General features: G+C 45.8%; 3 protein-coding genes across 4 annotated transcripts; all 3 read left to right on the top strand.

The window, feature by feature from the left end:
- The first annotated feature begins 731 nt into the window (after positions 1-731).
- On the top strand, positions 732-6739 carry paplnb (papilin b, proteoglycan-like sulfated glycoprotein). Its single transcript, XM_076013597.1, has 9 exons — positions 732-2038; positions 2454-2774; positions 3375-3563; positions 3651-3801; positions 3881-3961; positions 4298-4460; positions 4566-4653; positions 4903-5877; positions 5953-6739. Exons 1-9 carry the CDS (start codon positions 1985-1987, stop codon positions 6454-6456), a joined length of 2526 nt encoding a protein of 841 aa, XP_075869712.1. The 5' UTR covers positions 732-1984; the 3' UTR covers positions 6457-6739.
- Positions 6740-7331: 592 nt separating this feature from the next.
- LOC142879884 (enhancer of rudimentary homolog) lies at positions 7332-9054 on the top strand. The gene is made up of 4 exons (XM_076013423.1): positions 7332-7490; positions 8073-8160; positions 8334-8454; positions 8547-9054. Exons 1-4 carry the CDS (start codon positions 7488-7490, stop codon positions 8647-8649), a joined length of 315 nt encoding a protein of 104 aa, XP_075869538.1. The 5' UTR covers positions 7332-7487; the 3' UTR covers positions 8650-9054.
- A 177-nt stretch (positions 9055-9231) lies between these two features.
- On the top strand, positions 9232-20470 carry smek1 (SMEK homolog 1, suppressor of mek1 (Dictyostelium)). Of its 2 annotated transcripts, none has more exons than XM_076013422.1 (15): positions 9232-10290; positions 10493-10548; positions 10677-10775; positions 10929-11546; positions 12332-12409; positions 12512-12628; positions 13105-13221; positions 13310-13441; positions 14126-14228; positions 14359-14517; positions 14629-14798; positions 15785-15924; positions 17386-17576; positions 18502-18713; positions 18957-20470. In XM_076013422.1, the coding sequence occupies exons 1-15, from the start codon at positions 10149-10151 to the stop codon at positions 19077-19079; spliced, it is 2457 nt and encodes an 818-aa protein (XP_075869537.1). In that variant the 5' UTR covers positions 9232-10148; the 3' UTR covers positions 19080-20470. The 2 variants fall into 2 exon arrangements, with proteins under 2 accessions (XP_075869537.1, XP_075869536.1); XM_076013421.1 differs by having other exon boundaries at positions 15782-15924.
- The last annotated feature ends 6678 nt before the right edge of the window (positions 20471-27148 follow it).

Raw genomic sequence — 27148 nt, 5'->3', positions numbered from 1 at the left:
CCCGTGACCCTGAATAGGAATAAGCGGGTATAGAAGATGAATGAATGAATGAATGAATGATCCCACAGATTAAAAGGTCCCACATCGATCCATTTATAGACACCACAATTAGTAGTCAAAAACAGAAAAAAGAAATCTCTTCAAATCTGTCACCAAAACCACATAGTTAACCTTCTGTTTACAGCTTCCACTAAAAATTCTTTGGTTTTAGCTTCCCGCTAAAGTGGGCACTTTGCTGAACGTTCCTTGATTTTTAAAATAAAGGGAATAGGTCATGATAACAGGTCAACTGCTGATTGGATTATTGTTTGCTCTGGACAAATTCGGAAGACGATGGCAGCATTCCCCAGGTCCCCAGAGGCTGCCCATCATGACTTTTGAGGTGGGCAAAGCCCCTGGCACTCAGACTGTGGCCATGTCTGAACTGAAACCGCAATGTGGATGTCATCTTGGAAAAACCTTCGGATCTGCAAAGGAATACGGATCGTTTGGGAGACCAGAATGGACAATCAGGGGTTTGGACGTGGATTGTACTATCTTGCGTGTATTTCGGTATATGTGACAAATAAAGGGCTCATTCATTCATGAAGACTTTTTCGCTATCCAGGGAGTGGAATCAGTGCCCGTTGCCAGGCCATGGGGCTGATTTTAAAAAATTATAAATTTTTAGCAAAAACTTGAAAATCAATAATAAATCAATAGCAAACCTAAATAACTGAAGAATGGACTACAGCAGGCAAGAGCTGCATCTTACTGTGAAACTAAAAAAAAAGTTTATGGTACCTTTAACTGATCGCTTGCGGTGACACTGATTACAGCCTTGGCAGCGTAAAGCCAAGTTAAAAATGTCTTTCAAACGTATTATGAATGCGTGTAAATATCCGCACAGGGTTTGCCTAAGGTCACTGATTTGCTTTGAACACTCCCAAGAGAGGTAACTTCAGGACGGTGGTGCGGAAGCTCCAATGCATTGCGCCTCAGCCAAAGATTTACTGCCACTTCTGCTGTCATATCAACGCGCTCCTACCAACCCACTTCCAATGCACATGTCTCAAACGGGACACACAGGCATTCGGTGCTGACAGCCAAATGTGCTAGTTGGTCTTGAAGTCCGCCGTGACCCCTGCCTCTGTCCTGGAGGTCTCCCTTGAATGGTGGCCATTGGTCCATCCTCCATTATACGGGCCTTTTCTCCACTGTGGTTTCTCACTAAAATAAACCTAAATAGAAGCTTGGGAACATAACTCACAGCAGATGCCCATCCGTGACTAATTGGCCTGTATTTAGTGGTCGTGGGATGTGTGGAGAGAGGACTTTCGGTGGCCAGCAACTTGGAAAATTTCACCTATATAAACTCTTGACCATCTTCTGAGAAGCCAACGGGAGTTGGCGCTCCCTCGCGAAATCTCAGCGTGATACTTGGCTGAGTGTCTGTTATTTTCCCCTCACGCTTTCGTTAAGTTGAATTATGTCTGCTAAGCACTTTTGTCTTTGATTGTTTGATGCAAAAATACCCGGCACTTAGAGACATAAAACACAAAGTCCCGGAGCCTGTAGGCGCACAGCGGGGAGCATCCCTCTGCATCCCGGGCAGGGAGGGGCTCGCATACAGAGGTCCCAATGTGATCTAGGGACACACAAAAAAAACAAAAACCTCTGTCTGTGGTTGAAACCTCAGACTTTATGGGCTGGGTTTGCTGGTGAGTGGAGAGGGTGGGGATAAATAAATGCGGGTGTGAGTGAGCACCTCCACAGCCAAGGTGCACATCCCTGTGGAACGCCGGAGGATTGACAGGCTCGTCAGCTCGGCACGGTAAGCCCAGACGTGACCTGGAGGTGTTTGTTTAATTCACTACTTTTAATCTTCCAATCTTCTCTACTGTCTTTGATGTAGCCATATTGTGACATTTAATCAATTTTCATTTGAAGTTAACCTTTTCATTTCTATCGTTATCAGTAGTCCTGCAATAGCTGCTGGTCCATCATGAACCTTCTTTCCTTTCTGGCTCTCCTGCTGCTGGCTGACCCGGCCTTCAGTGTGAGTTTTACCGTCATTGTTAATAAATTGCTGCACAATTTATTTTCCATTTTATTGTCAGCAAGACTGGTTTAAAACAGGTGAGTAAAAGGTCGAAATTGAAGGGACACGGCCAAATCTTTACGGTCAGAGGGTTCATGTACAGAATCTGTGAGTTGGGCAACAGTGAGGGGTCTGTTTGTGGTGAAATGTTCAAGCTTATATTACGAAAGTGCTCATGTGGTTTTCGATGGGGTGTGTTTAACATTCTAAAATAATATATGTACATATACAGAGATATAAATATTTTAAAAAATATAGCTGCGTGGACGGCGTCTGCAGGGTGGGAATGGAACTTGTCGTTTTTGGTTGTTGGTTTTTGTTCATTACGATTGGGAAGTAGTATTTAAAACAGAAAACCAAAATGTTTTTCCAGCTGCTGGTCCAAGGAGAGTTTATGGGCTTGGACGAAGACACCAAATCGGCTCCCCCTGCCGCTGTTGTCGCCGTTGCCCGGCACCCTAGGGACACCCAGACGTACTACTACAAAACGGGCGTCTACAGCGAGTGCTCGGCCGCGTGCAACGGGGGCATGCGCTACCGAAGCGTGGAGTGCAGGGATTTGAATTCCGTGAATCCACGGGTGGTGGACGAGACCAAGTGCATCACTCAGCGGATCCGCAGGCCGCAGAGCCAGGAGGCCTGCAACATGCACCGCTGCGTCCACGCTGAGTACAGCGTGTCCAGCTTCGGCGCGGTAAGTGACGGCGGGGGACACGGGTCCGAAAGCAAATCAGTGTCGGTCGAGGTGCAGCCAGGATGCCACAAATATTGTATCTCAAATAGAGCTAAAGAAGTCACTTTTGCACAAAATTATACCAACGTCTTTATTGAATTTTTTTATACTGACAATTCTTGCTCTTTTTGTAACCATTGAAATGAAAACGTCCCACAAATATTTTTTTGAATGTCCCCAAAAAGTTATTTGTAGGTCTAAATTGACTCAGCCTCTGAAATCCACTCATTCAATTTGACAGAATTTTTTTTTTTTAATTTAAGTTTTTATCATGACTGTGCCTTAAAATGCTTTCATATACATATATATATATATATATATATATATATATATATTTTATAATTCTCAATGCTCATTTTTTTCATCCTGAAACAAACTTGGCACTTTTTTCCTAGAATTCAGAATTCTAATTGGGTATTTGCAATTTGTTAGACATGAAAAATGAAATGTAACTACAGCACATTCTTTCCTGGATCACATCAAGATTTTTTTCTTTATTTTTTCAATAAAAAACGAAACATAAAAAAAAAAACAACTACATGTCCATTTGTTTTCTGTCAGTGCTCCGTGACCTGTGGGGAGGGCCAGCAGATGAGGGAGGTGAACTGCATGGGGCCAGGAGGTGAACGTCTTGGTGACTATGCCTGCAGCAGACAATCACGACCGGCCTTGGTCCAGACGTGCCGCAGACCTGCCTGTCAAACGCAGATCACCTCGCAGATCACCTGGCATGTGACTGAGTATGGACTGGTGGGTACTTAAAGATAGATAGCTAGATAGCTAGCTAGCTAGCTTGATAGATAGATATTTCATGAACCTTTTCCTCCTTTTCTGCAGTGCACCAGAAGCTGCGGTGGTGGCGTGAGGGAGAGGAGCGTGGGTTGCTTTGACACAGACCTGAACCCCTACCCAGAGGAGCGCTGCGCGCCAGCCAGCAAGCCGATCACTGTGGAGACATGCAACTCACAGCCCTGCCCCAGACCGCAAAGTACCCATCTGAGTCCGCCACTTTTCTCTGTTCATTGCGAGTTTATATAGTTGTGCTCATCCGTTTGCTTTCTCTGCAGCGGTGCCAAGTATGCAAAACCCATGGACACATGAGCACACCTTCAAAGGATATAGGCCGCATGTCTCAAGTGAACCATCAGGTAAGAAGAGCATGAGGAGAGTGTTTTGGATACATTTATTGTCACTGGCTCATTGTAAAAGATGGGTAAAATGTTGTTTATTCACTTTGTTTTTTAACTACTAATCTCTTTCTGTTCAGCACGCCGACTAGCCTTTTCTGTTCTAATCACTACAATATGTGTGATTAAGTTTGTGAACGAACTTGAAAAATGTGAAAGTGGCAACTACACATCTTTGGGCACTTCATGATGCCCCTCCTATTCTTTACATTTTCACACTCTCACATATTTAGATTCTCAAAATATATATCAAACTGTAACCACTCTCGAATTTATCACCTTGTTGTTTAATTGCAGTAGCTTCCAGACCACAAACCAGCGCTACGCAGCGCCGCTACCCTGCTGTGATTGGGGCTTACTGCGTACAATCTCCATATGGTTGCTGTCCCGATGGCCATACCTGCGCCACAGGCCCTGGTAACCAAGGCTGCGCTGCTGATGATGACTGTGTTCGCTCCAGGTAATAATTTTTTTGTTTTGTTTTTGTTTATGTTTTGCAATATCACAAAAAGATTTTTTTTTCTTTGGATCAAGTTTTCAGATCAAGATAAATCTTTATTTATAGGTTTGGCTGTTGTTTGGATGGTGTGACAGCAGCACAAGGATTCGGAAGGGCTGGATGCACTGAGCACCAGCCGATGGTGACAACAGTGGTAAAAACATTATTATATTGATAGTCATATATAGTGCCGGATATAGTAACTGTTTTCAGAAGTCAGTAGCAGCCGATTTAAAATCAGACACTACATGATCACTTTAACATTGTAGATGTATGTATTATCTCCACTTTTGTGTCGAAAAAACACGCCGTTGGAGCTTCATTGAGACAGTAATTGCAGGCTGTTAAATGGACCAGATGACTGAAGACATTTCATACAGACTCTGTTCTTTTTCACGGGCAGGTCTCATCCACCGGTGATGTTTGCTCCATGCCCCGCAATCAGGGCCCCTGTGACGAATGGGTACCCCGCTTCTATTACGACTCAATCACAGACCAGTGCACTCGCTTCTGGTTCGGAGGTTGCGATGGCAATGGGAATAACTTCAATTCCATGGACTCATGTCGAAGGCACTGTGGAGGCAGGAGAACGGCGCCCCCAAGTGGATCAAGCAGTCAAACTGCAAAACATGCAAACCCTCAAGCTGCAACACGTGAAGTCAGTCAAACTACAAAATATGCAAACCCCCAAGCTGCAACACGTGAAGTCAGTCAAACTACAAAACATGCAAACCCTCAAGCTGCAAGACATGAAGTGAGTCAAACTGCAAAACATGCAAACCCTCAAGCTGCAACACGTGAAGTCAGTCAAACTACAAAATATGCAAACCCTCAAGCTGCAACACGTGAAGTCAGTCAAACTACAAAATATGCAAACCCTCAAGCTGCAACACGTGAAGTCAGTCAAACTGCAAAATATGCAAACCCTCAAGCTGCAACACGTGAAGTCAGTCAAACTACAAAATATGCAAACCCTCAAGCTGCAACACGTGAAGTCAGTCAAACTGCAAAATATACAAACCCTCAAGCTGCAAGACATGAAGTGAGTCAAACTGCAAAATATGCAAACCCCCAAGCTGCAACACGTGAAGTCAGTCAAACTGCAAAATATGCAAACCCTCAAGCTGCAAGACATGAAGTGAGTCAAACTGCAAAATATGCAAACCCTCAAGCTGCAACACGTGAAGTCAGTCAAACTGCAAAATATACAAACCCTCAAGCTGCAAGACGTGAAGTCAATCAAACTGCAAAACATGCAAACCCTCAAGCTGCAACACGTGAAGTCAGTCAAAGTGCAAAATATGCAAACCCTCAAGCTGCAAGACATGAAGTGAGTCAAACTGCAAAATATGCAAACCCTCAAGCTGCAACACGTGAAGTCAGTCAAACTGCAGACCAGATTACTGAAGAGATTTCATACACAATTTCTGACTCTGTTCTTTTTCAATTGCAGGTCTCGTCCACCGGTGATGTTTGCTCCATGCCCCGCGATCAGGGCTCCTGTGACAAATGGGTACCCCGCTTCTATTACGACTCAATCACAGACCAGTGCACGCTCTTCTGGTTTGGAGGTTGCGATGGCAATGAGAATAACTTCAATTGCGTGCTCGCATGTCGAAGGCGCTGTGGAGGCGGAGGAACGGCGCCCCCAAGTGGATCAAGCAGTCAAACTGCAAAACATGCAAACCCTCAAGCTGCAACACGTGAAGTCAGTCAAACTGCAAAACATGCAAACCCCCAAGCTGCAACAATTGAAGTGAGTCAAACTGCAAAACATGCAAACCCTCAAGCTGCAACACATGAAATCAGTCAAACTGCAAAGTATGCAAACCCTCAAGCTGCAACACGTGAAGTCAGTCAAACTGCAAAACGTGCAAACCCTCAAGCTGCAAGACGTGAAAGAAGTCAAACTGCAAAACGTGCACCAGTCAGGAGCGGCCTCATATCAAAGGTTTAACTTTCAAGAGCCTGATACACAAACACTGCATCTGCTGTCTTTGAGAGATGATTACAACAGGTGTAGAAGTTTCTTCAATAGCAGAGGCCGGTTTAACATGCATTGGATGTAATTAGATATTCACTACATCCTTTCCATCGTTTTAACAAATAACATTTAAAAGAAAAATAATAACTTGATGAAATTTGTGGATGCAGTTCCAGGGTTTATACTTTATTTACCTTTGTCATCCTCAGCAAAGTTTGTTTTTGTGCGATGGTCATTAATTAATTCTTTTTTCCAGTGTCAAGTGCAAAACTAAAATAAAATTGCATTGACCTCACATGACTGCTTGATTTTATTTAAGAAATTGATTGTGATGATCAGTTCGTGTGAACACAAGACATGCCATTATTTATTTCTCTTAAAAATACTTGTATTTGGAAAAAGTCACATTTTATCAAAAGAAATTACATCTTTATGACATGGTGGACATCTGCTTTGCTCGTAATTTGGATTTTTCTACAAAAAAATAAATGTTGTGCTATTTTGTACGCTACTTATCAATACAGCTAAGTTTAATTCAAAGAAAAAAAAATATCTTATTTATTTATTTATTTATTTATCTCTTTATTTATCTCTTTATTTAACATTTTTTATGGGGTACAACAAAAGAAAAAAAAATAAAAAAAAAATATATATATATATATATATGTTATTACTACCATAAAATTATAATATTACGAGAATAAAGCAGAAAACTACTTTTCTGAGAATAAACTTTCAACAAGAAAGAGAGCAGATACTCTCAGTATATTTTTCAAAAAAACTCAGGCTAATGCAAAGCATTGTGATACTTTAACACAGCCAAACAACTTATTTTGAAATCGACGCACGTTGAAACCGGAAAACGAGCTTTTATTTTTGTTTCAATTCCTGTTAGCACTTTTCCTCACACGGCCACACGCCGACAATTGGGAGACATTTTTCTGCGACCTTTGCTTTTCTGAGTTAGTAATAAGCAAGCCATCTTCTGTGGTTACAAAAGAAATATGGTGAGTATGGATTCGATTCTATTTCTAAAGGCGTTAGCCTGCTCAGCCACTGCTAGAACCACAGCAGCTAAGGGGAAGCTAACAACCCGCAATGCTAACGTTTAGCAAAAAGCTTTCCAGGCGTGTGTTTTAACAGTCTTGTTTACCTTTAACTAAACGTGTTTTAGTCCTAGCGCTTTCAAATAATTATTCTCTTGCTGTCATTAGAAAGACAGATGAAGTTGACTTAATTCAAGTCTTAATTGTTTACATTACAACAAGAAAGTGGGTCTGCAAACAGCAAAGTCCAGTTACTTTTTTATACTCGCATATTTATCTATTGGGTGGACCCTTTTAAAGTCACCCATGTAACCTGTAAAGTCATGTCATGCATTAACAATTTAGGTTATAATTTCATATAGTAACGGTGTCTACTTGATGTAAGTTTGTATATTATCAAAATGCATATGTAAAGAAAAAAGCTGAACAGATGCAGATCCAGTTCTTTTGCAGTTGTTAGGTTGTCAGCTTCAACATAGTATGCATAGCATAAGTGCATCTACTTTTAATTTGAAAAAGTCTTATTTCTCCCTAATTTTACAGTCGCATACAATCTTACTTGTCCAGCCAACCAAAAGACCAGAGGGCCGCACATATGCTGACTATGAGTCAGTGAATGAATGCATGGAAGGTATGTCTTTGGTTGATTGCATTGTGTTCATTATAAGCATCCTAATGAATGTTCTGAGCAGTGTACTCCAGATGTTGACATCACTTCCTTTTCAATGAGAAAGTATGAGGCTTTTTGTTTTATTGCTCTGAAGAAAAATCCATTTATCAATTGTATGTTGCATCTCTCTTCAGGTGTTTGCAAAATGTATGAAGAGCATCTGAAGAGGATGAATCCAAACAGTCCCTCCATCACATATGACATCAGTCAGTTATTTGACTTCATAGATGACTTAGCAGATCTTAGCTGCCTTGTGTAAGTAAAAAAAACAAACAAACCACAGAACAGGTTTACTTGAAACACTTTGGTTTATTTTGTTCTAAAACGTATATAACTGTTTTCCACAGGTACAGAGCCGACAGTCAGTCATATCAGCCATACAATAAAGACTGGATCAAGGAGAAGATATATGTCCTGCTGCGACGTCAAGCACAGCAAGCAGCACAGTAAAGCTATTGCTCAGGAGACGTCTTAGTTTGTTTACTTTGAAAGTTTTTCAGTACGTCGGGATATGCGAGGAGGTAACATCTTAATTGTTGTGCTTTTTAAAAATGGAATGAGACTAATGGTTGCAAGGACTAACTCTGATAGAGATGAGGGATGTGCATCTTGAATGCACCGTGGATAACAAAAGCAGCTATTTTTTTTTTTAATTATTATTTACATATCGGACTTGTGACCCATTTATGTAATTCCAAACTTTTTTTTTTTTGTTGCTATTCAACTGTTGTTAGTCTGATTGCCCGCCATGTCAAATGCTATTTTTGTAAACAATTTAGCCGCAAAGTCAGGCCAAAACCTTATTTCTTCCTGTTTGCTGTCATGTCAAGTTCAATAAAGTATTTTCTGACTCTTGTTGGCTCGTAAATGTATTCGAAGTGTGTATTATAATGTATCCTTAACCATAATGAAAAGATGGACACAAAAATACTGCTCCTCGACAATGTTCGCTACCATAAATGGCATCGACGGACTTTTATGTTCCTGTCTCTTTAAACGTGGCGGACTGCCCTGTTGTATCTGTGCTGGAAACCCCGTACTGACTCTGAAGGGACCCAAGATGGCTGAACACTCACTGGGGGGACAGTTAGCAATTTTTTAAGCGAGACGTCGCGAATGAATGGCACATGACGCTATACTGTGAGGCGTAGCCGCGAGGTGTGCATATGACTACAGCTTGTTGGTTTGCAATATTTTTAGCATGCAAGAATAACCGTGCGGAGAGATTGATCTCTCCGCGGCCCCGAGCCAGAACATGGCGGAATTCTTGGGAAGAAACAGCAGCTAACGGTAGCTAGCTGGCGTATTCATGAGACACAGCTTTGCCGACTCGGTGTCTGTAGTCTGCGAGTATGAAATAATATCACTGGCGAGACGGCTCTTGTCATTTTTTTTGCTTGGAAGTACTGTTGAACTTGGAAAATGTGGAGCGTAGGGACCGAGCGCACTAGCTAACTCGTTCGGTTCGCTAGCTGCCGTAGCAGGCTAATGTTGCTCGCAAGCGTACACACTGTACTAAGAAGCAAGCAGTGTTTTGGGAGCCAGACATCGCAAAGGTGGTGTCTGCTCTGAGTACTCATCCTAGCTGCGTGTTGGGATTCTCCATTGTCAGTGAGTCTTTGTTTTTATTGAACATCTCTATTCGTACAATATTATCCGCACTGTAGATTAGGCTGTTTGTGGATTGCCACAATGGTGTGACTTTGTGGCGGGCTTTGCCGTCAAATGTTAGGAGGGAACTCGGGCAGCTTGTTCCAGAACAATACCTTTCCTCCAAGAGGGGGACGAGAGTAGGAAAAGTCCACCGGTGACGTTTGCGACTGTATTGTCGAGCGAGCAGGTGTACAGCGCGAGTTCGAGCTGTGACGTCACCAGGTGGGCCAGAGACTGCGTGAAAGCCAAGGTCCAGTGGAAGGAAGGTGGGGGGCCGCTTACAGCTACTCGCCAGGATGACGGACACCCGGCGAAGAGTTAAAGTCTACACCCTCAACGAGGACAGACAGTGGGACGACCGCGGGACTGGCCACGTCTCCTCGGGCTATGTGGAACGACTGAAAGGGACGTCCCTACTGGTGCGAGCCGAGAGCGACGGTAAGCCGACAAGAAGAGCCCGTTTTAACTCTGAGATCACCTGCAAATGTGGCGCCTCTCGCCAATAATTGTATACCATCACTCTGTGTAAACAGTACTCAGAGGGTGTGCAGCTGCCACAGTTCAAACAAGCGCGCACACCCTCGCTCGCGATCCTACCCCTGAAAATGACCATCGCTGCACCTTCCTCTTAACCCGACAGGCTCCCTGCTGCTGGAGTCGAAAATAAACCCGAACACGGCATACCAGAAACAACAGGTCAGTCAGTGCGAGGCACGCCGCCGTGTTCTCGTGTTGAATTAGAACCCCCTTCCTGCTCCCCCCCCCCCCCCCCATCCTGTGATCTCCAGTTTGCAAACTGGCCTCGCCGCTCTCTTTCCCGCCAGGATACTCTGATTGTCTGGTCCGAGGCTGAGAATTACGACTTGGCGCTCAGCTTCCAGGAGAAGGCCGGCTGCGATGAAATCTGGGAGAAAATATGCCAGGTAAATGCACTCGTGGTGTTCGTGTGGGCGTCTTGCTTTGTCTGCTCCGTCTGCGTGCGCTTCTATCGGGAGCTCCCGGGGTTTCCCGGCTGTAGCTCTCGCCAACCCGCAACAGAATTGTAAAAGTCGGGTTGCGTTTCTCTTGCGGTCAAGGTGCAGGGGAAGGACCCGTCGGTGGACATCACCCAGGACGTAGTGGACGAGTCCGAGGAGGAGCGCTTCGACGACATGTCGTCGCCCGGCTTGGAGTTGCCGCCGTGTGAACTGAATCGCCTGGAGGACCTGGCCGAGCTGGTGGCCTCTTCGCTGCCGTCACCGCTGCGGCGCGAGAAGCTGGCGCTGGCCGTGGAGAACGAGGGCTACATCCGCAAGCTCCTGGAGCTGTTCCGCGTGTGCGAGGACTTGGAGAATCGGGAGGGACTACACCACCTGTACGAGATCATCAAGGGCATCTTCCTGCTCAACCGCACCGCGCTGTTCGAAGTCATGTTCTCCGAGGAGTGCATCATGGACGTCATTGGCTGCCTGGAGTTCGACCCGGCGCTCCCGCAGCCGCGGCGGCACCGGGAGTTTCTGACTAAGACGGCCCGGTTCAAGGAGGTGATCCCGATCTCGGATCCCGAACTCCGTCAGAAAATACACCAGACGTACAGGGTGCAGTACATTCAGGACATGGTGCTGCCCACTCCTTCAGTTTTTGAGGAAAACATGCTGTCCACCCTGCACTCCTTCATCTTCTTCAACAAGGTGGAGATTGTGGGCATGCTGCAGGTGAGTTAGGCAACAACAACAACAACCAAAAAAAAATTCCAATCACAGTCAAACAAAGTAGGTGTTTAATTTTACATCACTAATTCATGCCTTAACGTTCGTCAGCTTTAATCCACGTACACAAAACGCAAAGCCCCATTAAGTGGCAAACAGTAACTCGCGGCGATTGTTTTACGGCACAAAGGTTCTATTTTTGGCTCATTGTGTACAATCCAGACCGAGTGTGTCTGCTGGTCCTCCATGGCCACGTGATGATTGTGTTTTCGCACAGTGTCAACTCAGCAGTGTTTATGTATGGCTGTCTCCATGGAGACAGAGAAGTGTTGTGTAAATGAGTTAGCCCGTGCCAGAGGAAATCTGAAAATTGGCTCGCCGGCGACTCCAGCGCGCCACTGTGTGTGGATTTATGAATTCAGACGCTGCAGAAATAGATCTGTTCCATGCGGCACCCTCGACGAGACAAGAATAATAGAGCAGTTGTGTTAATTTCGGCCGTCAGCGGATATATTGGAACACAGATTCAGTTAAAAAAAAAAAAAAAAAGATAAGAGTTGAATGACCCAGTGGGAAAAAACTTGTAATTGTAAACATTCTCTGATGCAGTCAACGAGACATTGCTTGGATTTAAGGACATGAGTATATAATTTTTCAAATCATGAGATTTAATTGAATCGCTCAACGTCAATGCAGTGGTTACGGCGGATAGAATTTCACCTCGTTCACCTCGCTTTGACTTCCCGCGTGACTGACGACCCGCTCAACCTCTTCTTCCTTTTTGATATCAGGACGACGAGAAGTTCCTCACAGACCTCTTTGCACAGCTAACGGACGAGGCGACGGACGACGACAAGAGACACGAACTGGTACGCGAGCGCGCTCAGCGGCTCCTCGTCGAGCGCCGCCTTGACCCCTCCCCCCACTAACACCCTTCACCTCGGGTTTTAACTCGTCCCTCTGCCTCGCAGGTGAATTTCCTCAAGGAGTTCTGTGCGTTCTCTCAAACGTTACAACCTCAAAACAGGGACGCCTTCTTCAAGACTTTGTCGAACATGGGGATTCTTCCTGCACTAGAGGTCATACTGGTGAGTGGCAGTCAAACCTTTTATTGGAGCTGTTGTTATCATCATGACACGTGAACTGTTTGGTTATTTGGAGGCATAAAAGATTTTGTTGCAATCACGCAATTGTTGATGCTCTTCTTTCAAGCCTTCAAAAGTCTAGTGAGTGATAAACTGTAACAGTTCAACACTGCTGTGGCCATATCTCGAAAGTTGGTCTGTCAGTATTCGCATTGAGATGAACATAAATCTAAAACATTAGCCGAAAAAAATTTAATTGATGGCAATTGCGTAGTGCACTTCCATAAACTGTTTAACGTTAATTGGGAGAAAATTTGCATTAGAATTATAGATTTAATGGAAATACTAAACTCCTGAGTTTCTACTCCCCTCAGGTAGTTTCAGTATTTTTCGCAAAATGATTCATGCAAGCGGGTTTGACGAATTTAACGATGCGAAAGGATGCAAGTGAGTAACCAGTATGTATGTCGGTGACACAGGGAATGGATGACGTTCAGGTGCGGGGGGCGGCCACAGACATCTTCTCCTATCTGGTGGAGTACAACCCCTCCATGGTACGAGAATTTGTCATGCAGGAGTCCCAGCAGAACGACGACGTGAGTATTTCCCAGAGAAGCCGGCAGCGCGCAACACGCGGGCGTCCGCAACGCTTTCACAACCGAGTCTCGTTTCGCGGCTCCACAGGACATCCTCCTGATCAACCTGATCATCGAGCACATGATCTGCGACACGGACCCGGAGCTCGGTGGCGCGGTGCAGCTCATGGGCCTGCTGCGGACTTTGGTGGACCCGGAGAACATGCTGGCCACGGCAAATGTGAGTCCGGAGTCTGGAACCCTCTTCTGTCCGTTCAGAACCCTCTTAGGCTGCGTTCAGACTGCAGGCGAATCCGATTCAAATCAGATTCCTTCTCAAATCCGGCTTTTAGGGCTGACTGTCCACACTGTGTTTTTTAGCAAGTGTCCAATTGGTATCTGGCTCTGTTCAGACTGGGCCATATTATTGACCTATCTGACAGGTTTGCTGTAGTAACGGCGTCGTCGCGTAGGCGTCATCCAGGGCGTGTAGTGTGTGACGTCATGTAATCTCTGGTCTGGCGCATCGGCTCTTGCGTCGCGTAGAGCGACGTCACGGACAGTCAGAACCCATCGGTGTGTTTGGAGCTGTCCACACTGTGACGCATCTGTGCAAATGCCATTTGAAACTAACCTCCCGCAGGTGGTGCCAAAATCAGATTTGATGTGATTTGTGACTGTTCAGACTACAAAAGGAGCAATCCGGTTTCAATCTGGATGGGCAAAAAAAATCGTATTTTGGCTGGCAGTCTGAACGCAGCTTTACTGTTCCCAGTTTGTGTTCTGTGAGAAATCAATATTTAGTTCCCTCCTTTCTGGTCGACACTTCCTGAGAGGAAAAAAAAAACACATTTTATTTTGCATAAACATTCACCATCGTGAACTCAAAACACATTTCATTAATTGGAAAATGTTTCCTTTTCAGAAAACTGAAAAGACAGAGTTCTTGAGCTTCTTCTACAAGCACTGTATGCATGTCCTCTCAGCGCCGCTGCTGGCCAACACCACAGAAGAGAAACCGAGCAAAGGTATTCAATATTTTTTTTTCTTTGCTGAGCCGCTTCACGGCCGGTCGCGTGAGCGTATCACCAAACTGACAGAGGCCTCTTCGCGGTGATCACTGCGTTCACATCCCTCCCTCCTCCCCCCCCTTCGTAGATGACTTTCAAACGTGCCAGTTACTGGCTTTGATTCTGGAGCTGCTGACATTCTGCGTGGAGCACCACACCTACCACATCAAGAACTACATCATCAACAAGGACATTCTCAGGAGGGTACTGGTGCTCACTGCCTCCCAGCACGCCTTTCTAGCACTGTGTAAGTCACAGCCACATTCTTCCCTTTGCTGTTTCCACAAAGAATCCAAGCTTGTTTCGTTTGAATTATTTTCCAGCCGTGCACTCACTCGCTACTGTTTCTCCGCTCCAGGTGCCCTGCGCTTCATGCGGAGGATCATCGGTCTGAAGGACGAATTCTACAATCGCTACATCATGAGAAATTTCCTCTTCGAGCCCGTCATCAAGGCCTTCCTCAACAACGGCTCCCGCTACAATCTCATGAACTCGGCCATCATTGAGATGTTCGAGTACGTCCGGGTGGTGAGTGTCCTCCTAAAACTACAAACATATTTGTTCGCTGTTGCGTGTGATATTTAAATAACAGTCGAGATGTGCTTTTCACGTCCGTTTCAATATTCAGATATTTAAGAGAAAGAAGAAAGGCCAGCAGCGCTCGTGTCGCAGTGTTCAATCAATTAATCAACACTGTAAAGCTATAAAAAAAAAACAGAAAGAAATCACGCTTGAAATAACAGATATCAGAAAAATGCATCAAGTGTTCAATTCAATTATACCCAAAGATAAGTAAATAAAAATGACACAAATCGAAAAAATAAAGATAAAAAACAATAATGTAGTTTTGTAATAGTTGGCCTGCATTGTTTCTTTATTGTTTTTTTTGTTTTTTTTCGATTTGTGTAATTTTTATTTACTTATCTTTTGGTATCATTGAATTGAACACTTGATGCATTTTTCTGATATCTGTTATTTCAAGTTTGATTTTCTTTCTGTTTTTTATGATGTTACGGTGTTGATTAATTGATTGAATACTGCTGCGAGCGCGTCAGGTTATTTAAATGCATCACTTCCTGTTTAAGGGCACACACCAAGGAAGACGTAACTGCTTTGTGTTTTATAAGCACTATGTGCATTCAACGATTGATTTGGGAAGGACAGGAGTGCTGCCGGATTTTCTTCTTTTTCTCACGTGCTATATTTGGCCATGCGCCTCTCAAGTTCTTTCTTTTCGACCACTGCGGAGAGTGCGTGTTTTGTCTTTGGTTAACATTCCAATATTTCCCGGCACATTGACCTATTTTAACTTGTTCGGTGTGATTCTCCCCATCTCTCTCCTCCCTGCTGACTTTCTCCACGCTCCGACAACTCCGAACTGTCCATCCTACCTCCACCTCCTCCTCCTCCTCCTCCTCCTCCAATCATCTCCATCGATGCCTCCTCCTCCTCTTCCTCCTTCTCCTGCCGGATCTCCGCGCCCTCCTCTCTCCCCTCTCCATTGCTCCCAGGAGGATGTGAAATCTCTCACGGCTCACATAGTAGAGAACTACTGGAAAGCCCTGGAAGACGTGGACTACGTCCAGACGTTCAAGGGCTTGAAGCTGCGCTACGAGCAGCAGCGGGAGAGGCAAGACAACCCCAAACTGGATAGGTGAGAAAGCCGAAACGCCTCCGCACACCCGTCCGCCGCCTTTGTGCCTGAAGTCGAAGTGCTGATCCTTTGCGTTGACGTGCGCGACAGTTCTTGTCTGCACCTTATTACCTTGAATGTGTTGCAGAAATGCTGAGTGACTTTATAGAGCAATTTCTTTTATATTTTTAAGTTTTTAGTTCTTGAGGCCAAATCCACAGCATGCACTTGTTCTTCCAGAATGTGCTTGTAGATTTACCCTTTGACTTTTATTTGTCCTTTGCTTGTGCTTGCACTGTGTCATTTTGTGAGCATATTATTTTGTATCCGTTCCTGCCGCTCTTGGCCAGGGCTTCCTTAAAGAGTAGTTTCCTAATCTGAATGGGATTTCTCTGGCTACATAAAAAAATAAAATTGCAGCTGTCACTCAAAAACTTGTTGTGCTCAATTACATTTTTTTAGCGTTTGCCTCAGTGGTATATTGAAAAAGGGCTGCAGCTCTTGAATATTTTTTGTAATCGATTATTCTATCGAATATTCCATCGATTAATCGGATAAAACATACGTTTGCTTAGCAGAGCGCGGCCATTTGCTGTGACGGAAGCACGTCGTGTCACACTGAAAACAGTCCGTGCGAAACGTGAGCTTTAAATTTAATCAAACGACACCTGGGGGCAGAGGAAATTCCTCCATTATTTTTTGTCACCGAGCCACTCGAATTCCTCCAGGAATCGTTGCAGCCCGAATATTGGGGTGACAGCGTGCGAGTGCCGATGGCAGGAATGCTTTAGGTCAGAGCATGAAGTCTCTAAAGTCTCATGAAGTCTGAACGGACGTCTCGTTTATAATAGCAGAATATTTCTCAAATGACGCATTGAAATTCCACATTAAGAATTGGACATGAGAAATTGACACTGGCCGTTCAGTTCTCTGGCGATTTTCATGTTGTCCGTTTCCATACGAGTCCGTTCAGCCATCGTGCGTTTGTAAGTCTCTCGGGTGACGTTTTGTTTTTGCTCGCTGCTGTTCGTGAAGCGCACGCACGCACGCACGCACGCACGCACGCACGCACGCACACAGTTTTTATTTCATTTGATTTGTCTGAAAAGGACAGAGCGCAGCCCGAGGTGTGGGTGTGAGGCTCAGACTAACAGATGTACGGTCGTGTTAAGTAAAACAAGACGCTCCAGGCTCACAAAATCGCCTTTTTGTGAACTGGGGTTATTTTCTCTTTGCTCCTGCAGCCCTGGTGAGACAGTTCTCGCTCTTGCCCCTTTGCTCAAGTTGTAAACATCGACTTCCGCTGTGACGGAGAGGTGGAGGCTATAGTAAATATCTCCGCCTGGTGTGTGATAGTGGAGCTTTTGGGCTTTTGGCCAGTGACCTTTAACCCAAGTGCAGATGAAATGGTTCACTCGTCTTCCGGGGAATGATCGTCATTAATGGCCGAGACAGCAGTTTGACTCGTGTTTCTCGCCACAGCATGCGCTCCATCCTGAGGAACCACCGCTTCCGCCGCGACGCGCGGACCCTGGAGGACGAGGAGGAGATGTGGTTCAACACGGACGAGGACGACCTGGAGGACGGCGAGGCCGTGGTCCCTCCGTCCGACAAGATGAAGACGGAGGAGGACCTGATGGAGCCCATCAGCAAGTTCATGGAGCGCAAGAAGTGTGAGTGATTTTTTTTTTTTGCACCTTGCAACTTTTTTTTATCATCTTCCAAAATTATTCTGTTTGTCCAAATCAAGAACTCCAATATACTGGGGGAAGAAAATGTGTATGAACGAAGTTGCAGAGCAGCCTTGTGGTCAGAAGATGGCAGTAAAGGCAGGCCAGAACTTCTTGAGCAGGGGTGGGCAATTATTTTTTGCAACGGGCCACCTGACAGACCTGAATCGTGTCAGAGGGCCATGGAAGTTTTGTCGACAGGGTATGGGGGTGGGGAGGGGTGAAATCGCACTAACATCCCGCCAACGTCTCGTCGATGGGGGTGCGGGGGGCGCTAAAGTCCCGCGGAAGTATCTTCGCAACTCTTTCGCTCTCCATGCGATCGAGCCTTTGCGCTCGACGGGTAGATCGTGTGATTAACGAGTGGCCTCACACGGGCCGGGCAGAGACACGCAGCGGGCCAGATGTGGCCCGTGGCCTGTACTTTGCCCAGGTCAACACGCAAGGAATTATGTCGGAAACAATATAAGTGTGAAATAACTCGTTTTATATTTAAATGCTTCAAAATAGCCACCTTTCATAGAAAGCATAGTTAGATTTATTTAACATGTTTCTCTTTGCTGCATAATTACACATATCATATAGTTGATGTCTTCAGTATTTATCTGCAATGTATAAAGTTGTATAGATTTAAAAAAAATAAATAAATAAATAAATAATTGCATGAGAAGGTGTATCCAAACTTTTGACTGTTAGTGTATGTTACAGTTCAGGGTCACATTTTACACAAGAGTTTATTTGAGTGAAGGTTGTGGTTTTGCCAAAATGAGCGCCAGGTTGTTCATGAGAATAAGTGTTTATGTACATATATTTGGAGCTGCCGCCACCTGTTGGGTAACCCGCCGGTTCATTTTTGCCCCCCCCCCAGTGAAAGATCCCGACGACAAAGAAGTGCTGGGGAAGTCGACTCTGTCGGGCCGGCAGAACCCAAGCTTCAAGCTGGCCTTCTCGGGCTCCACCAAGAGCAGCCTGTCCAGCCCTCCGTCGTCGGCCTCGTTAAACCCGGGCTCTCCGGGGTCGCCGGGCTCCCCAGGACTGGGGTCGCGGAGTTCACCCACCAGCACGTCTGTGTCCACAAAGGTACAAACGTCGGTTTTAAACGGCCGCGTCGTTGCTCTCTGTTCGGAAAAGCGTTTCATCGTCGGCCTGTTGAGTCCGTTTTGCAACAACGGACCCAACAGACGACCATCTGGACATGTTTTTGTGCGTTGTTGGCTCGCCTCAAAGAGAGAATTTAGCTGCAAATTTGAGTTTTAACTAGGGCTGTGAAACGATAACATTTTTTAATCGCGAAAGACGAACTGTGACACTGCCTCCTTGCAGGGCGGCTTGGTGGGACTGGTGGACTACCCCGACGACGACGACGAGGACGACGACGACGAGGACGACGGGGAGAGTAAAGAGGAGCCTCTGCCGCCTTCCAAGAAGTCCAGACTGAGCTCTTAAAAAAAAAAAAGAAAAGACGCCGGGGCGCTCCGCTCAAGACACTCGGCTTATTTCCCGTCAACCCCCCCCCCCCCCCGGCGCGCGAACGTCGCACCAGAATGATCAAACCTGTAAAACAAAATTTTTTTTTTGTTTCCCGATGAATCGATGAATGAAAAAGTCACCCACTCTCCCACCACCGCGAACTTGGGTGGGCCGGAAGAGGAGTGGACTGGCCGACGTTCGCGGGAAAAAAAAAGCCTCCTCGGACGAGCCCCCCATCCCCTCCTCCCCACCCCCCACCCCCTCCCTCCCGCCCCCCCCCTCTTCGTACAAAGTGCCAATCTTGAAACCAGGAGAGAGAGCGAGACAGAGAGAGCGAGAGGGACGGTCAGTCGGAGGCGTGAAAGGACCATGCGACGGCCCCGGGGGATGGGGGGGGTGTGGAGAAGGAGACGAGAGTGGGCGGATCGCCGTCGGATTCGACCAACTGGAGTTTGGTTGTAAAAGGAAAATGGGGTAAATAAGAAATAACAGAAAAAACAAAAAACAGAGAAAAACACACACACACACAAAAACACACGACGTACAGTGAAATCCCAGAGAGCCGTTGGGCTCGGACCATAACCCACTGCCCCAAACCCCCCCAGAACCCCCCCACTCAGGGAAGGACATCACAGCGGCCCAGACGGGTCTGCCAACTAAGACCCAGAACCACCACTTTCACCCCCCACCTCCCCTCTTCTTCTTCCTCTTCTTCTTCTTCCTCTTCTTCTTCTTCTTCTTCTTCTTCTTCTCAAGTCACCTTCCTTCTTGTTTCTTTCCACTGCTCTCCTCCTCCTCCTCCTCCTCCTCCGCTCTTTCTCCTTCTCTACGTCTGTTGCTTTTGTCTTCTGTTTTTTTTTTTTAAGTTAGTAAATAGGACCAGACGGGAGGCAGCACGTGGCAACAAAAAAGACGCTGTCCCTGTTGTCGTTTGATGATGTCATCACTGTCGTCGTTCTTTCTCCGGAGAGAAAAAAAAAGCCAGCAGTTTCTTTATTTCTTTTAGTCTCTATTCGTCTCACTGTTTTTTCTCCTGCCGCCCCCTTCCTCCCCACACTTTTTTTTTTTTTTTTTTTTTTTTGTAAATGACGACAAAAAAAATATGACCTGCCTTTAAATGTTCAGGATGTTTTCAGTCACACTTGAACAGGTTTTTAAAGACCTCAGTAGGTGAGCTAGTTTTACCCTTTTTGCCCTTTGAAACTGCAGATTTTTTTGGAGAATTTGTAATCCCGTCTTGATTAAAGATTGAGTGGAATTCTAGATGTGATGAATTTTGTCATATCTTCTCATTTTTTTTCCCTTTTACATGAGTGTAAACTTAGTTGTTCCAAATGTTTGGGACCATTAAAATGATCTTTGCTGTACATTGTCAACCTCTTTTCATTTGAACTGAAGGCGGTTCAGTTGTGCTCCAGTTGAGCTGTTGGCGTTTCGGGTTTTGGATCCAACTGTGTTTTCACGTGTTCATGTTTGTTAACGATCATTTTTCCCTTTGCAGTAGTTTTAGCAGCTTTTGTCCTGAGACAATATTTTGTGTCACAGATAAAAGGCTCCTAATCACATAAGTTGTTGTTACGTCAGATTTTACAAATATTTGTAAAACTCGGGAGATTGAAATTCTGCTCCCGAGAAATCTTTATTTAAATTCTTTGTCGGTTGTGTTTACCTGTTCCTTCAACGGTCCACTAGATGGCAGTCTTACTCAACAAAAGGGAGAAAAAACTCTCAACAAACAGTTGCATGCCTCTTGCATTACTGTCACAGTTGTTCATATCACAATTGTAAAAGATTATGAAACGAACAAAAACAACAAGGTGGTGTTGAAGGAAAATAGCTGTTTATTAGCTAACTTTGTATTGACGATAGTCTCTTGAAAATAGCTGGTGTCATCTGTCTATCCATTTTATTTACATTTATGGAAAACTATCTTGGCTTGAAGGAAGGATTTATTTTTTTAAAACATCTCAACTTTGAAATGTTTGTTTTGTCATCCAAAAATAATTGCTTTCAGAAAATCCTCACGTTTGATTTACATTTTTGAGAAACCCATTTGGCTTGAGGCAAAGTGGATGGTTAACTCTTTGTCTCTTGTCGCAGTTTCAAACCATCTCAGCTTTAAGATGTTTTTTTTTTTGTTTGTTTGTTGCGTCAACAAAAAAAATGAGGCTTAAAAAAAAAAAAAAACTCACCTCGCGGCTGAGGGATCCGTGTCAGTTGGAGTGCGACTCAGAAAAACAAACAGCATCGAGGCCACCTCGGAGTCGCTGTGTTGTCCTGCCAAGTGCATTGTGTCATTCAAACGCGGCTTATTAATTAAAAACCAACAGAGGAGGATCACTACCGGCTCGGGAGCTGTCACACAACGCCTCTTAAAGCCCCCCCCCCCCCCCTCCTTCCCACTCCCACATTCACTTGAAAGCTACCCGGAGACAACGGCGGCTTTTCAGGATGGGCCCTCTCTCCCCCCGCCCCCCACCCGCCCCACCGCCGGCCCCCCGTCCGCTCCTCGACAGGAGTGTGGCGGAGTGCGTCTGACTGTGTGATCTCCCCTCTCTGTCTGTGGCTGGAGTGGCCCGGCCTGCTCCTGCTTGCCAGCCACTTCTCGAGCAGAATGCCGCCGCCACTGTCGTCGCCACTTCCAGTGCCAGGGCGCTCGCCCAGCTCCGTCCGCCTGTGTGTCTGCCAGACTGAAGAGCTAGCTACCCTCCCCGTGCCCCCCTTACTCCCCACACCAGCCCGGTCGGTGACACTGCTGTCCAGCTTCCTGCGGAGCCCATGAAAAGCCTCTTTGACAGCTCTCTTGATTGGCTCGGCTTCCTCGGCGCGGCGTCCAAGCTGTCAGCGATCAACTCCTTGAACCGATCGCATCAAACGGGCCAGATAGCGGCGTGTAATATTGTTAAGTCGGTGTGATTTAGGGGGTGAAGAATTGCATTATTCATGAAAGAAAGTAAAAAACTATTTCAGGTAGTGGTGAAACAGCAGTTGTCTGAATGATTCTCTTATTATCAACCCTGATCTATTTCAAGTCTTCTGTTCAAACGTGTGCTTCCTATTTTTAGTCTCCCATTGACGAGCACAGCTGCGTTTGTTATTTCTTTGTCTATATTTGAATGAGAATCACCTGGACATCCTCTCTGCAAAGTGTCAGCTGGCATTCAGGCAGCGATCTTAAACATAATACCAAACAGTTCACGTGGTTCTGAAGACTTTGGCCCTGTGATCACAATCAGTGCTGTCGAACCTTTTCAGTTAGGTGTGTTTGACCCTTTTGGCAAAAGAAGTTTCACGAGCCTAACCTGTCACAGTACGCATGTAAAAGGCGGGGAGGAAAAGCTCAAAATCCTGCCTGATGGTTCGCTGTGTCCTGCAGCCTGTTGAGGACACGGGCAGCATCAGGTATTCGAATATAAGGTGTTTTAGTGAAGTAAATAACAACCTCCTCAATCTCATCAATGCATATAAGTGTTGTTGTTTTTTTTAAGAGCGCTTTTTACCTTCTTCCTCCACGGTAAAAACAAACAAACAACAAAATCGTTTGTTGTAGATCGTGTGCACATGGCTGCATCGTCACGCACCTGTAGGGGGCGGTGCAGACCATTTGCGGGAACAAACCAGCAGCAGCGCGAGTAAAAAAAAGTTGACAAACTGGAGGAGCTTGTTGTCAGTAGCGTCTCTGCTTCTCGACGACAGAGTCGTGATATGTCCGTGACAACATCTGATCAAAGCAGAAGTGAAATGACAAGACGGTGATCTATTAGATTAATCCCGTGTAATCCCGCTAACCGGGCCAGGATATGAAGTAGGAAATGAGACACACATGCGGTCTTTGGAGAAGGAAAAAAAAAACAGAAAAAGAAACCAGCCCAGGTTGTCAAAACACCGGAGCGGCCCTCGGCACCCGCGTCTCCCCCGCCGTGCGGCTCGTCGCGGCGGACAATGGCCTGTGTCTCCCCCGGCACAAAGTGTTCTCTGTGCCCGCTGGAGCTCTCCCGCCTTTTTTTTTTTTTAATGGAGGCGATCGGCTGTGTCCAGCACAGCACGTCTGCCGCTCGGCGTGTGATTAATCACCGTGTTAAAGAAACTGCCGGGGCTCAGCGTCCCCCTGAGGTGGAGAAAAGGCCCGACAAGGCTTACAGAGACCCCGGGCACCCATGACGGCTCGGGTCAGCGTCCATCGGCAGCAAATGAAAGGGGAGGGTTAGAAGAAGACGGAAAAAAAGAACAGACCCCATCTGGTTTACATTACGGCAAGAGGTGAGATACAGTGACGAACACACAAGTCCGCCATACCTTTAATGTCCTACCGACACACACTTTGCATCCTGTGTGTGTGTGTGTGTGTGTGTGTGTGTGTGTGTGTGTGTGTGTGTGTGTGTGTGTGTGTGTGTAACACTGGGAGTTCACAAGGAGGCCCACGGTTAAACATCAGTGTTTGAGTTAAGTTCATCCTGAGACTGTTTTTCATCGGAAAGGTCACTCGCACCCTGAATGCATTTAAGGCTCACCAAAATAAATCAATTCTTATGTACCTTGTTTGCATCGTCACCACCCCTCCCTCCCCACCATTATTTCCGAACCCTGGGGTTGGTTAAAGCCGCAACTAATCTGAAACAACTTTGATATATGTGTTTTTTTGTTTCAGATGTGGTCTGGCTAACCAACCAAGACAAGAGTTTGCAGAGAGTTCACACAATAAAAGCCCCCAGAGTTGATCTAATCCCTTGGACTAAAGTTTAAGGTCTCATATTCTGCAAAAGAAAAAAAAGAAAAGTATTGTGACTTGAATGTCTCTCTAACCAGTCACTTAACTCATATCTGCACACTTTGATCAATGCAAATATCTCGAAATAAACCAAGCTTTCAGTCAGAGGGCTTTCGTCAGGGAAAATCAGCTCTTTGTGATGTCACATAGGTCATCAGTGGCACATTCACATTTGCCTCAGGTAAGTGATACCACTTCCAAGCCTTGAGTGACTAGTTGCGGAATTCTTGGCCACCTTCTTATCAGTCCTGACAGGACGCAGGATTATAGCGTCATGTAGGGCGATACAGTTTTCAGGTGATCATGTCTTCGGCCTCCCCAATGGAGTCTGTGATGAAAAATCTTACAGTGACATTGATATGGGACCTGGAAATCAGGTCAGTATCAGTGTGTGAGCACAAAGCTGACACACTGTACAGAAGGTTGTTGAGTGGACATTTGATGGTACGGTTGCTTTTCTGAAATTGTTTCATTTAGGGAATAATTGTGCTGAGCAAGTGGAACACGGTATAAGTTCCAAGACAAAAAACTGAATTTCTTTGCAAAACACTTTTTAATCCTCCCTTTGCGCACACGCCCTCTGGTTGAATGATGCTAAACCCCCAACACGCAACTGTTCGTTCCAGAAACGTCCGGCGTAAAAAAAAAAAAGGCTAACTGGCGTTTCCTTTGTTTTGCCGCTAACAGCCTGTGGCCCCGTCATAATTCTTGTTGCTCTAAATCAAAGGTAAAATAACGAGCTTTCCCAGGGAAGAGTGGAAGTGGTGGAATTCTCTGGCCGATCTGCCGCGCGGCTAAATGTTAAGTGGGTCGGTATTGTGCCTCAGCGTGGGGCACAGGAAGTAGGGCTGCGAGCCGCTGGAGCTCTTGGGCCGCGTGTTAAATGAAAATGTCACAGTGATAAAGGGTGCGCCTTCCGCAACCCAGGAGCGCGTGAGAGATGGGCTGGAAATGTCCTCCGGAGGCACGTTGTAAATCCACACCATGAGCCGCAGATAGCTGGATGCACTCTGGCTGCTTACATTAGTACAAGCGTACAAATACCTGTGCGCTGTGTTTGACTCGCTGTGAAAAATGAATGAAAATATCAAGACTATTTCGAGGTGAAAACCAAAGAATATATTTGCTAGGAAACTCAACTCCTTTGGTGTCAGCAGTGCAATCCTGTTCACTTTTTTTTAATTAAACCTTTGTTTTACTATTACTACTTACTTATTTGTATTTGGGCTGTCAAACGATTCATTTTTTTAAATCGAGGTTAATCTCTCAGCAAACACAGACTAACAAACTCTACATGGACAGCGGCTGTATCCCCCAACCACTCACCATGATATATCTGCATCTATTGTTTATTGTGAGAGCTTTAACCCTGCAACTCACTCTGGCTACTTCTAACTCTATCTCTGTCTGTCTCTCTCTCTACAATTTTTGTATTTCCTTCTCACCCCAACTGGTCATAGGCAGATGACGGCCCTCTGGAGTCTGGATCTGCTCCAGGTTTCTTCCCACAGGGGAGTTTTCCCTGGCCACTGTCGCACTTGCTTGCTCTGGGGGCCCATTTGGTTCCATTTTCTCTGATTGTACAAAGCGCTTTGAGAGGTCTTTGGATGTGATTTAGCGCTGTACAAATAAAAGTTGATTGATTGATTGATTGATTGATGGATTGATGTGGCATTAAAACAGCACTATGGTTTAAGGACCTGGCTATGGGTGAATGGATGGAACAAAAGGTTTGCGATTAAAATGCAATTAAAGAAATTGCATGTTAGGCCTCGTATTTAATTTTATCGTGACTAACATGTTAATGCTGACAGTCATCATTTCTACTTTACTTACTTTACTTTACTTTTTACTTTAATTTACTTATCTATTTCTGCGATTGGACAAGTCGGCTGCAAAAATTAATATTCTCTAATTTGAATCTGAACCACTCACAGAAGTATCCCTTGTTGCTGTCTTCATCCAAAAGTCTGTTAAACTTACACGGAATAAGATAAAAAAAAAAATGATACCAAACCTATCTGGCCTGGTGGGGGGCATAGGAGCAGCCCAACCAAATGGAACAGTGCCTGCAAAGGTAAAACCCCCCAAAGAGCGGACAGACATTGGACGTGTAAAAAAAAATCACCTGGGGGGAGAAAAAGGGGAAGCGACCGGCGGGTGCGATGTGTGTCCATTGGATGTGTACCTCACGCAAAAAAAAAAAAAAAAACGTGGCATGAATGAAGCCCTTAAAAGTATCAGTTTCCAGTCAATAAACGGGGGGAATTGGCCCCGCACGGTTCAGTGGGAGTTGAACATGTGGGACCAGTCACAGACACACACACACTAAAGTTGCCCCGGTCATCCAGTCAGGAGACTACTGTGTGCGTTAAACACACTGTTCCACCTCACAAAAAAAAAAACCTCAACCTCCAGCTCAATGGAAGCGTCTCTTCACTGTTCGAGCCCTTGCGCCTGATGGCGAAACCAATCAAAAGGGGGCTTCTTCTAAAGTCAAAATCCTGCTGATTGTCATATCCCAAAGGATGCAAAATTTGTCCCCCTCATTTGACCCATAACTGAGGGAGTGGTGAGCATCTCTGGTGCCGCGCTTGGGAATCATTCGGCAAACACACCCAAGTCCAACTCTGAATACATAGTGAGCAGGGAGGCAATAGGTACCATTTTTATAGTCTTTGGTATGACCTGGCCAAGGATCGAACCCACAACCTCCCCGTCCCAGGGCGGACACTCCACCACAAGACCACTACCACTAGCTGGTGGTCTCTACCCTCGACCACAGGGCCAAAGTAGTTTGGGCCGACTTCTCCTTCCAGCGGGGCTCCAGCTGCCGGGGCCGTCTGAGCCTTTTTGACGGCAGCCCCCGTGTCGTGCGGCGTCGCCGTCTGTCGGCCGCCGTCCGTGCGGCGTGTGTGGTCAGCAACAGGCGGCTTGGAAGAGCGAGAGTCGCCTATGGGTCCGATCCAAGACGGACAGAAAAAAGAAGACGAAGCAAAAGCTCCCTTTAGGTCAGAGCCAGCGCCTCGCCTCGTGGTCTGGTCAGTGTCCGTCGCTCGTTTCAATTTGCCTTCTTTTCTTTTGTGGCGCCGACCTTGGACGCTCGCACGCGACGGCATGTGACTCTCTCTCTCTCCTTTTTTCTAACGATCCGCCGCGGAGAATCGACGGCCGCTCTGGCCCCTCCTGCACTTGACACCTCATCTCACTCCCCCTCCATCTCCTCTCCACCCGGTGGCCTTGGGGCATATGGTTTGGCCTGGCAGCAGATGAGAGA

The sequence above is a fragment of the Nelusetta ayraudi genome, unplaced genomic scaffold (genome assembly GCF_046127955.1).
Source record: "Nelusetta ayraudi isolate G7.1 ecotype Tasmania unplaced genomic scaffold, CSIRO-AGI_Nayr_v1 ptg000151l, whole genome shotgun sequence".
Lineage (NCBI taxonomy): Eukaryota > Metazoa > Chordata > Actinopteri > Tetraodontiformes > Monacanthidae > Nelusetta > Nelusetta ayraudi.
Note: the sequence above shows the minus strand (reverse complement) of the source record. Positions and strands in the feature narration are given on the sequence as shown.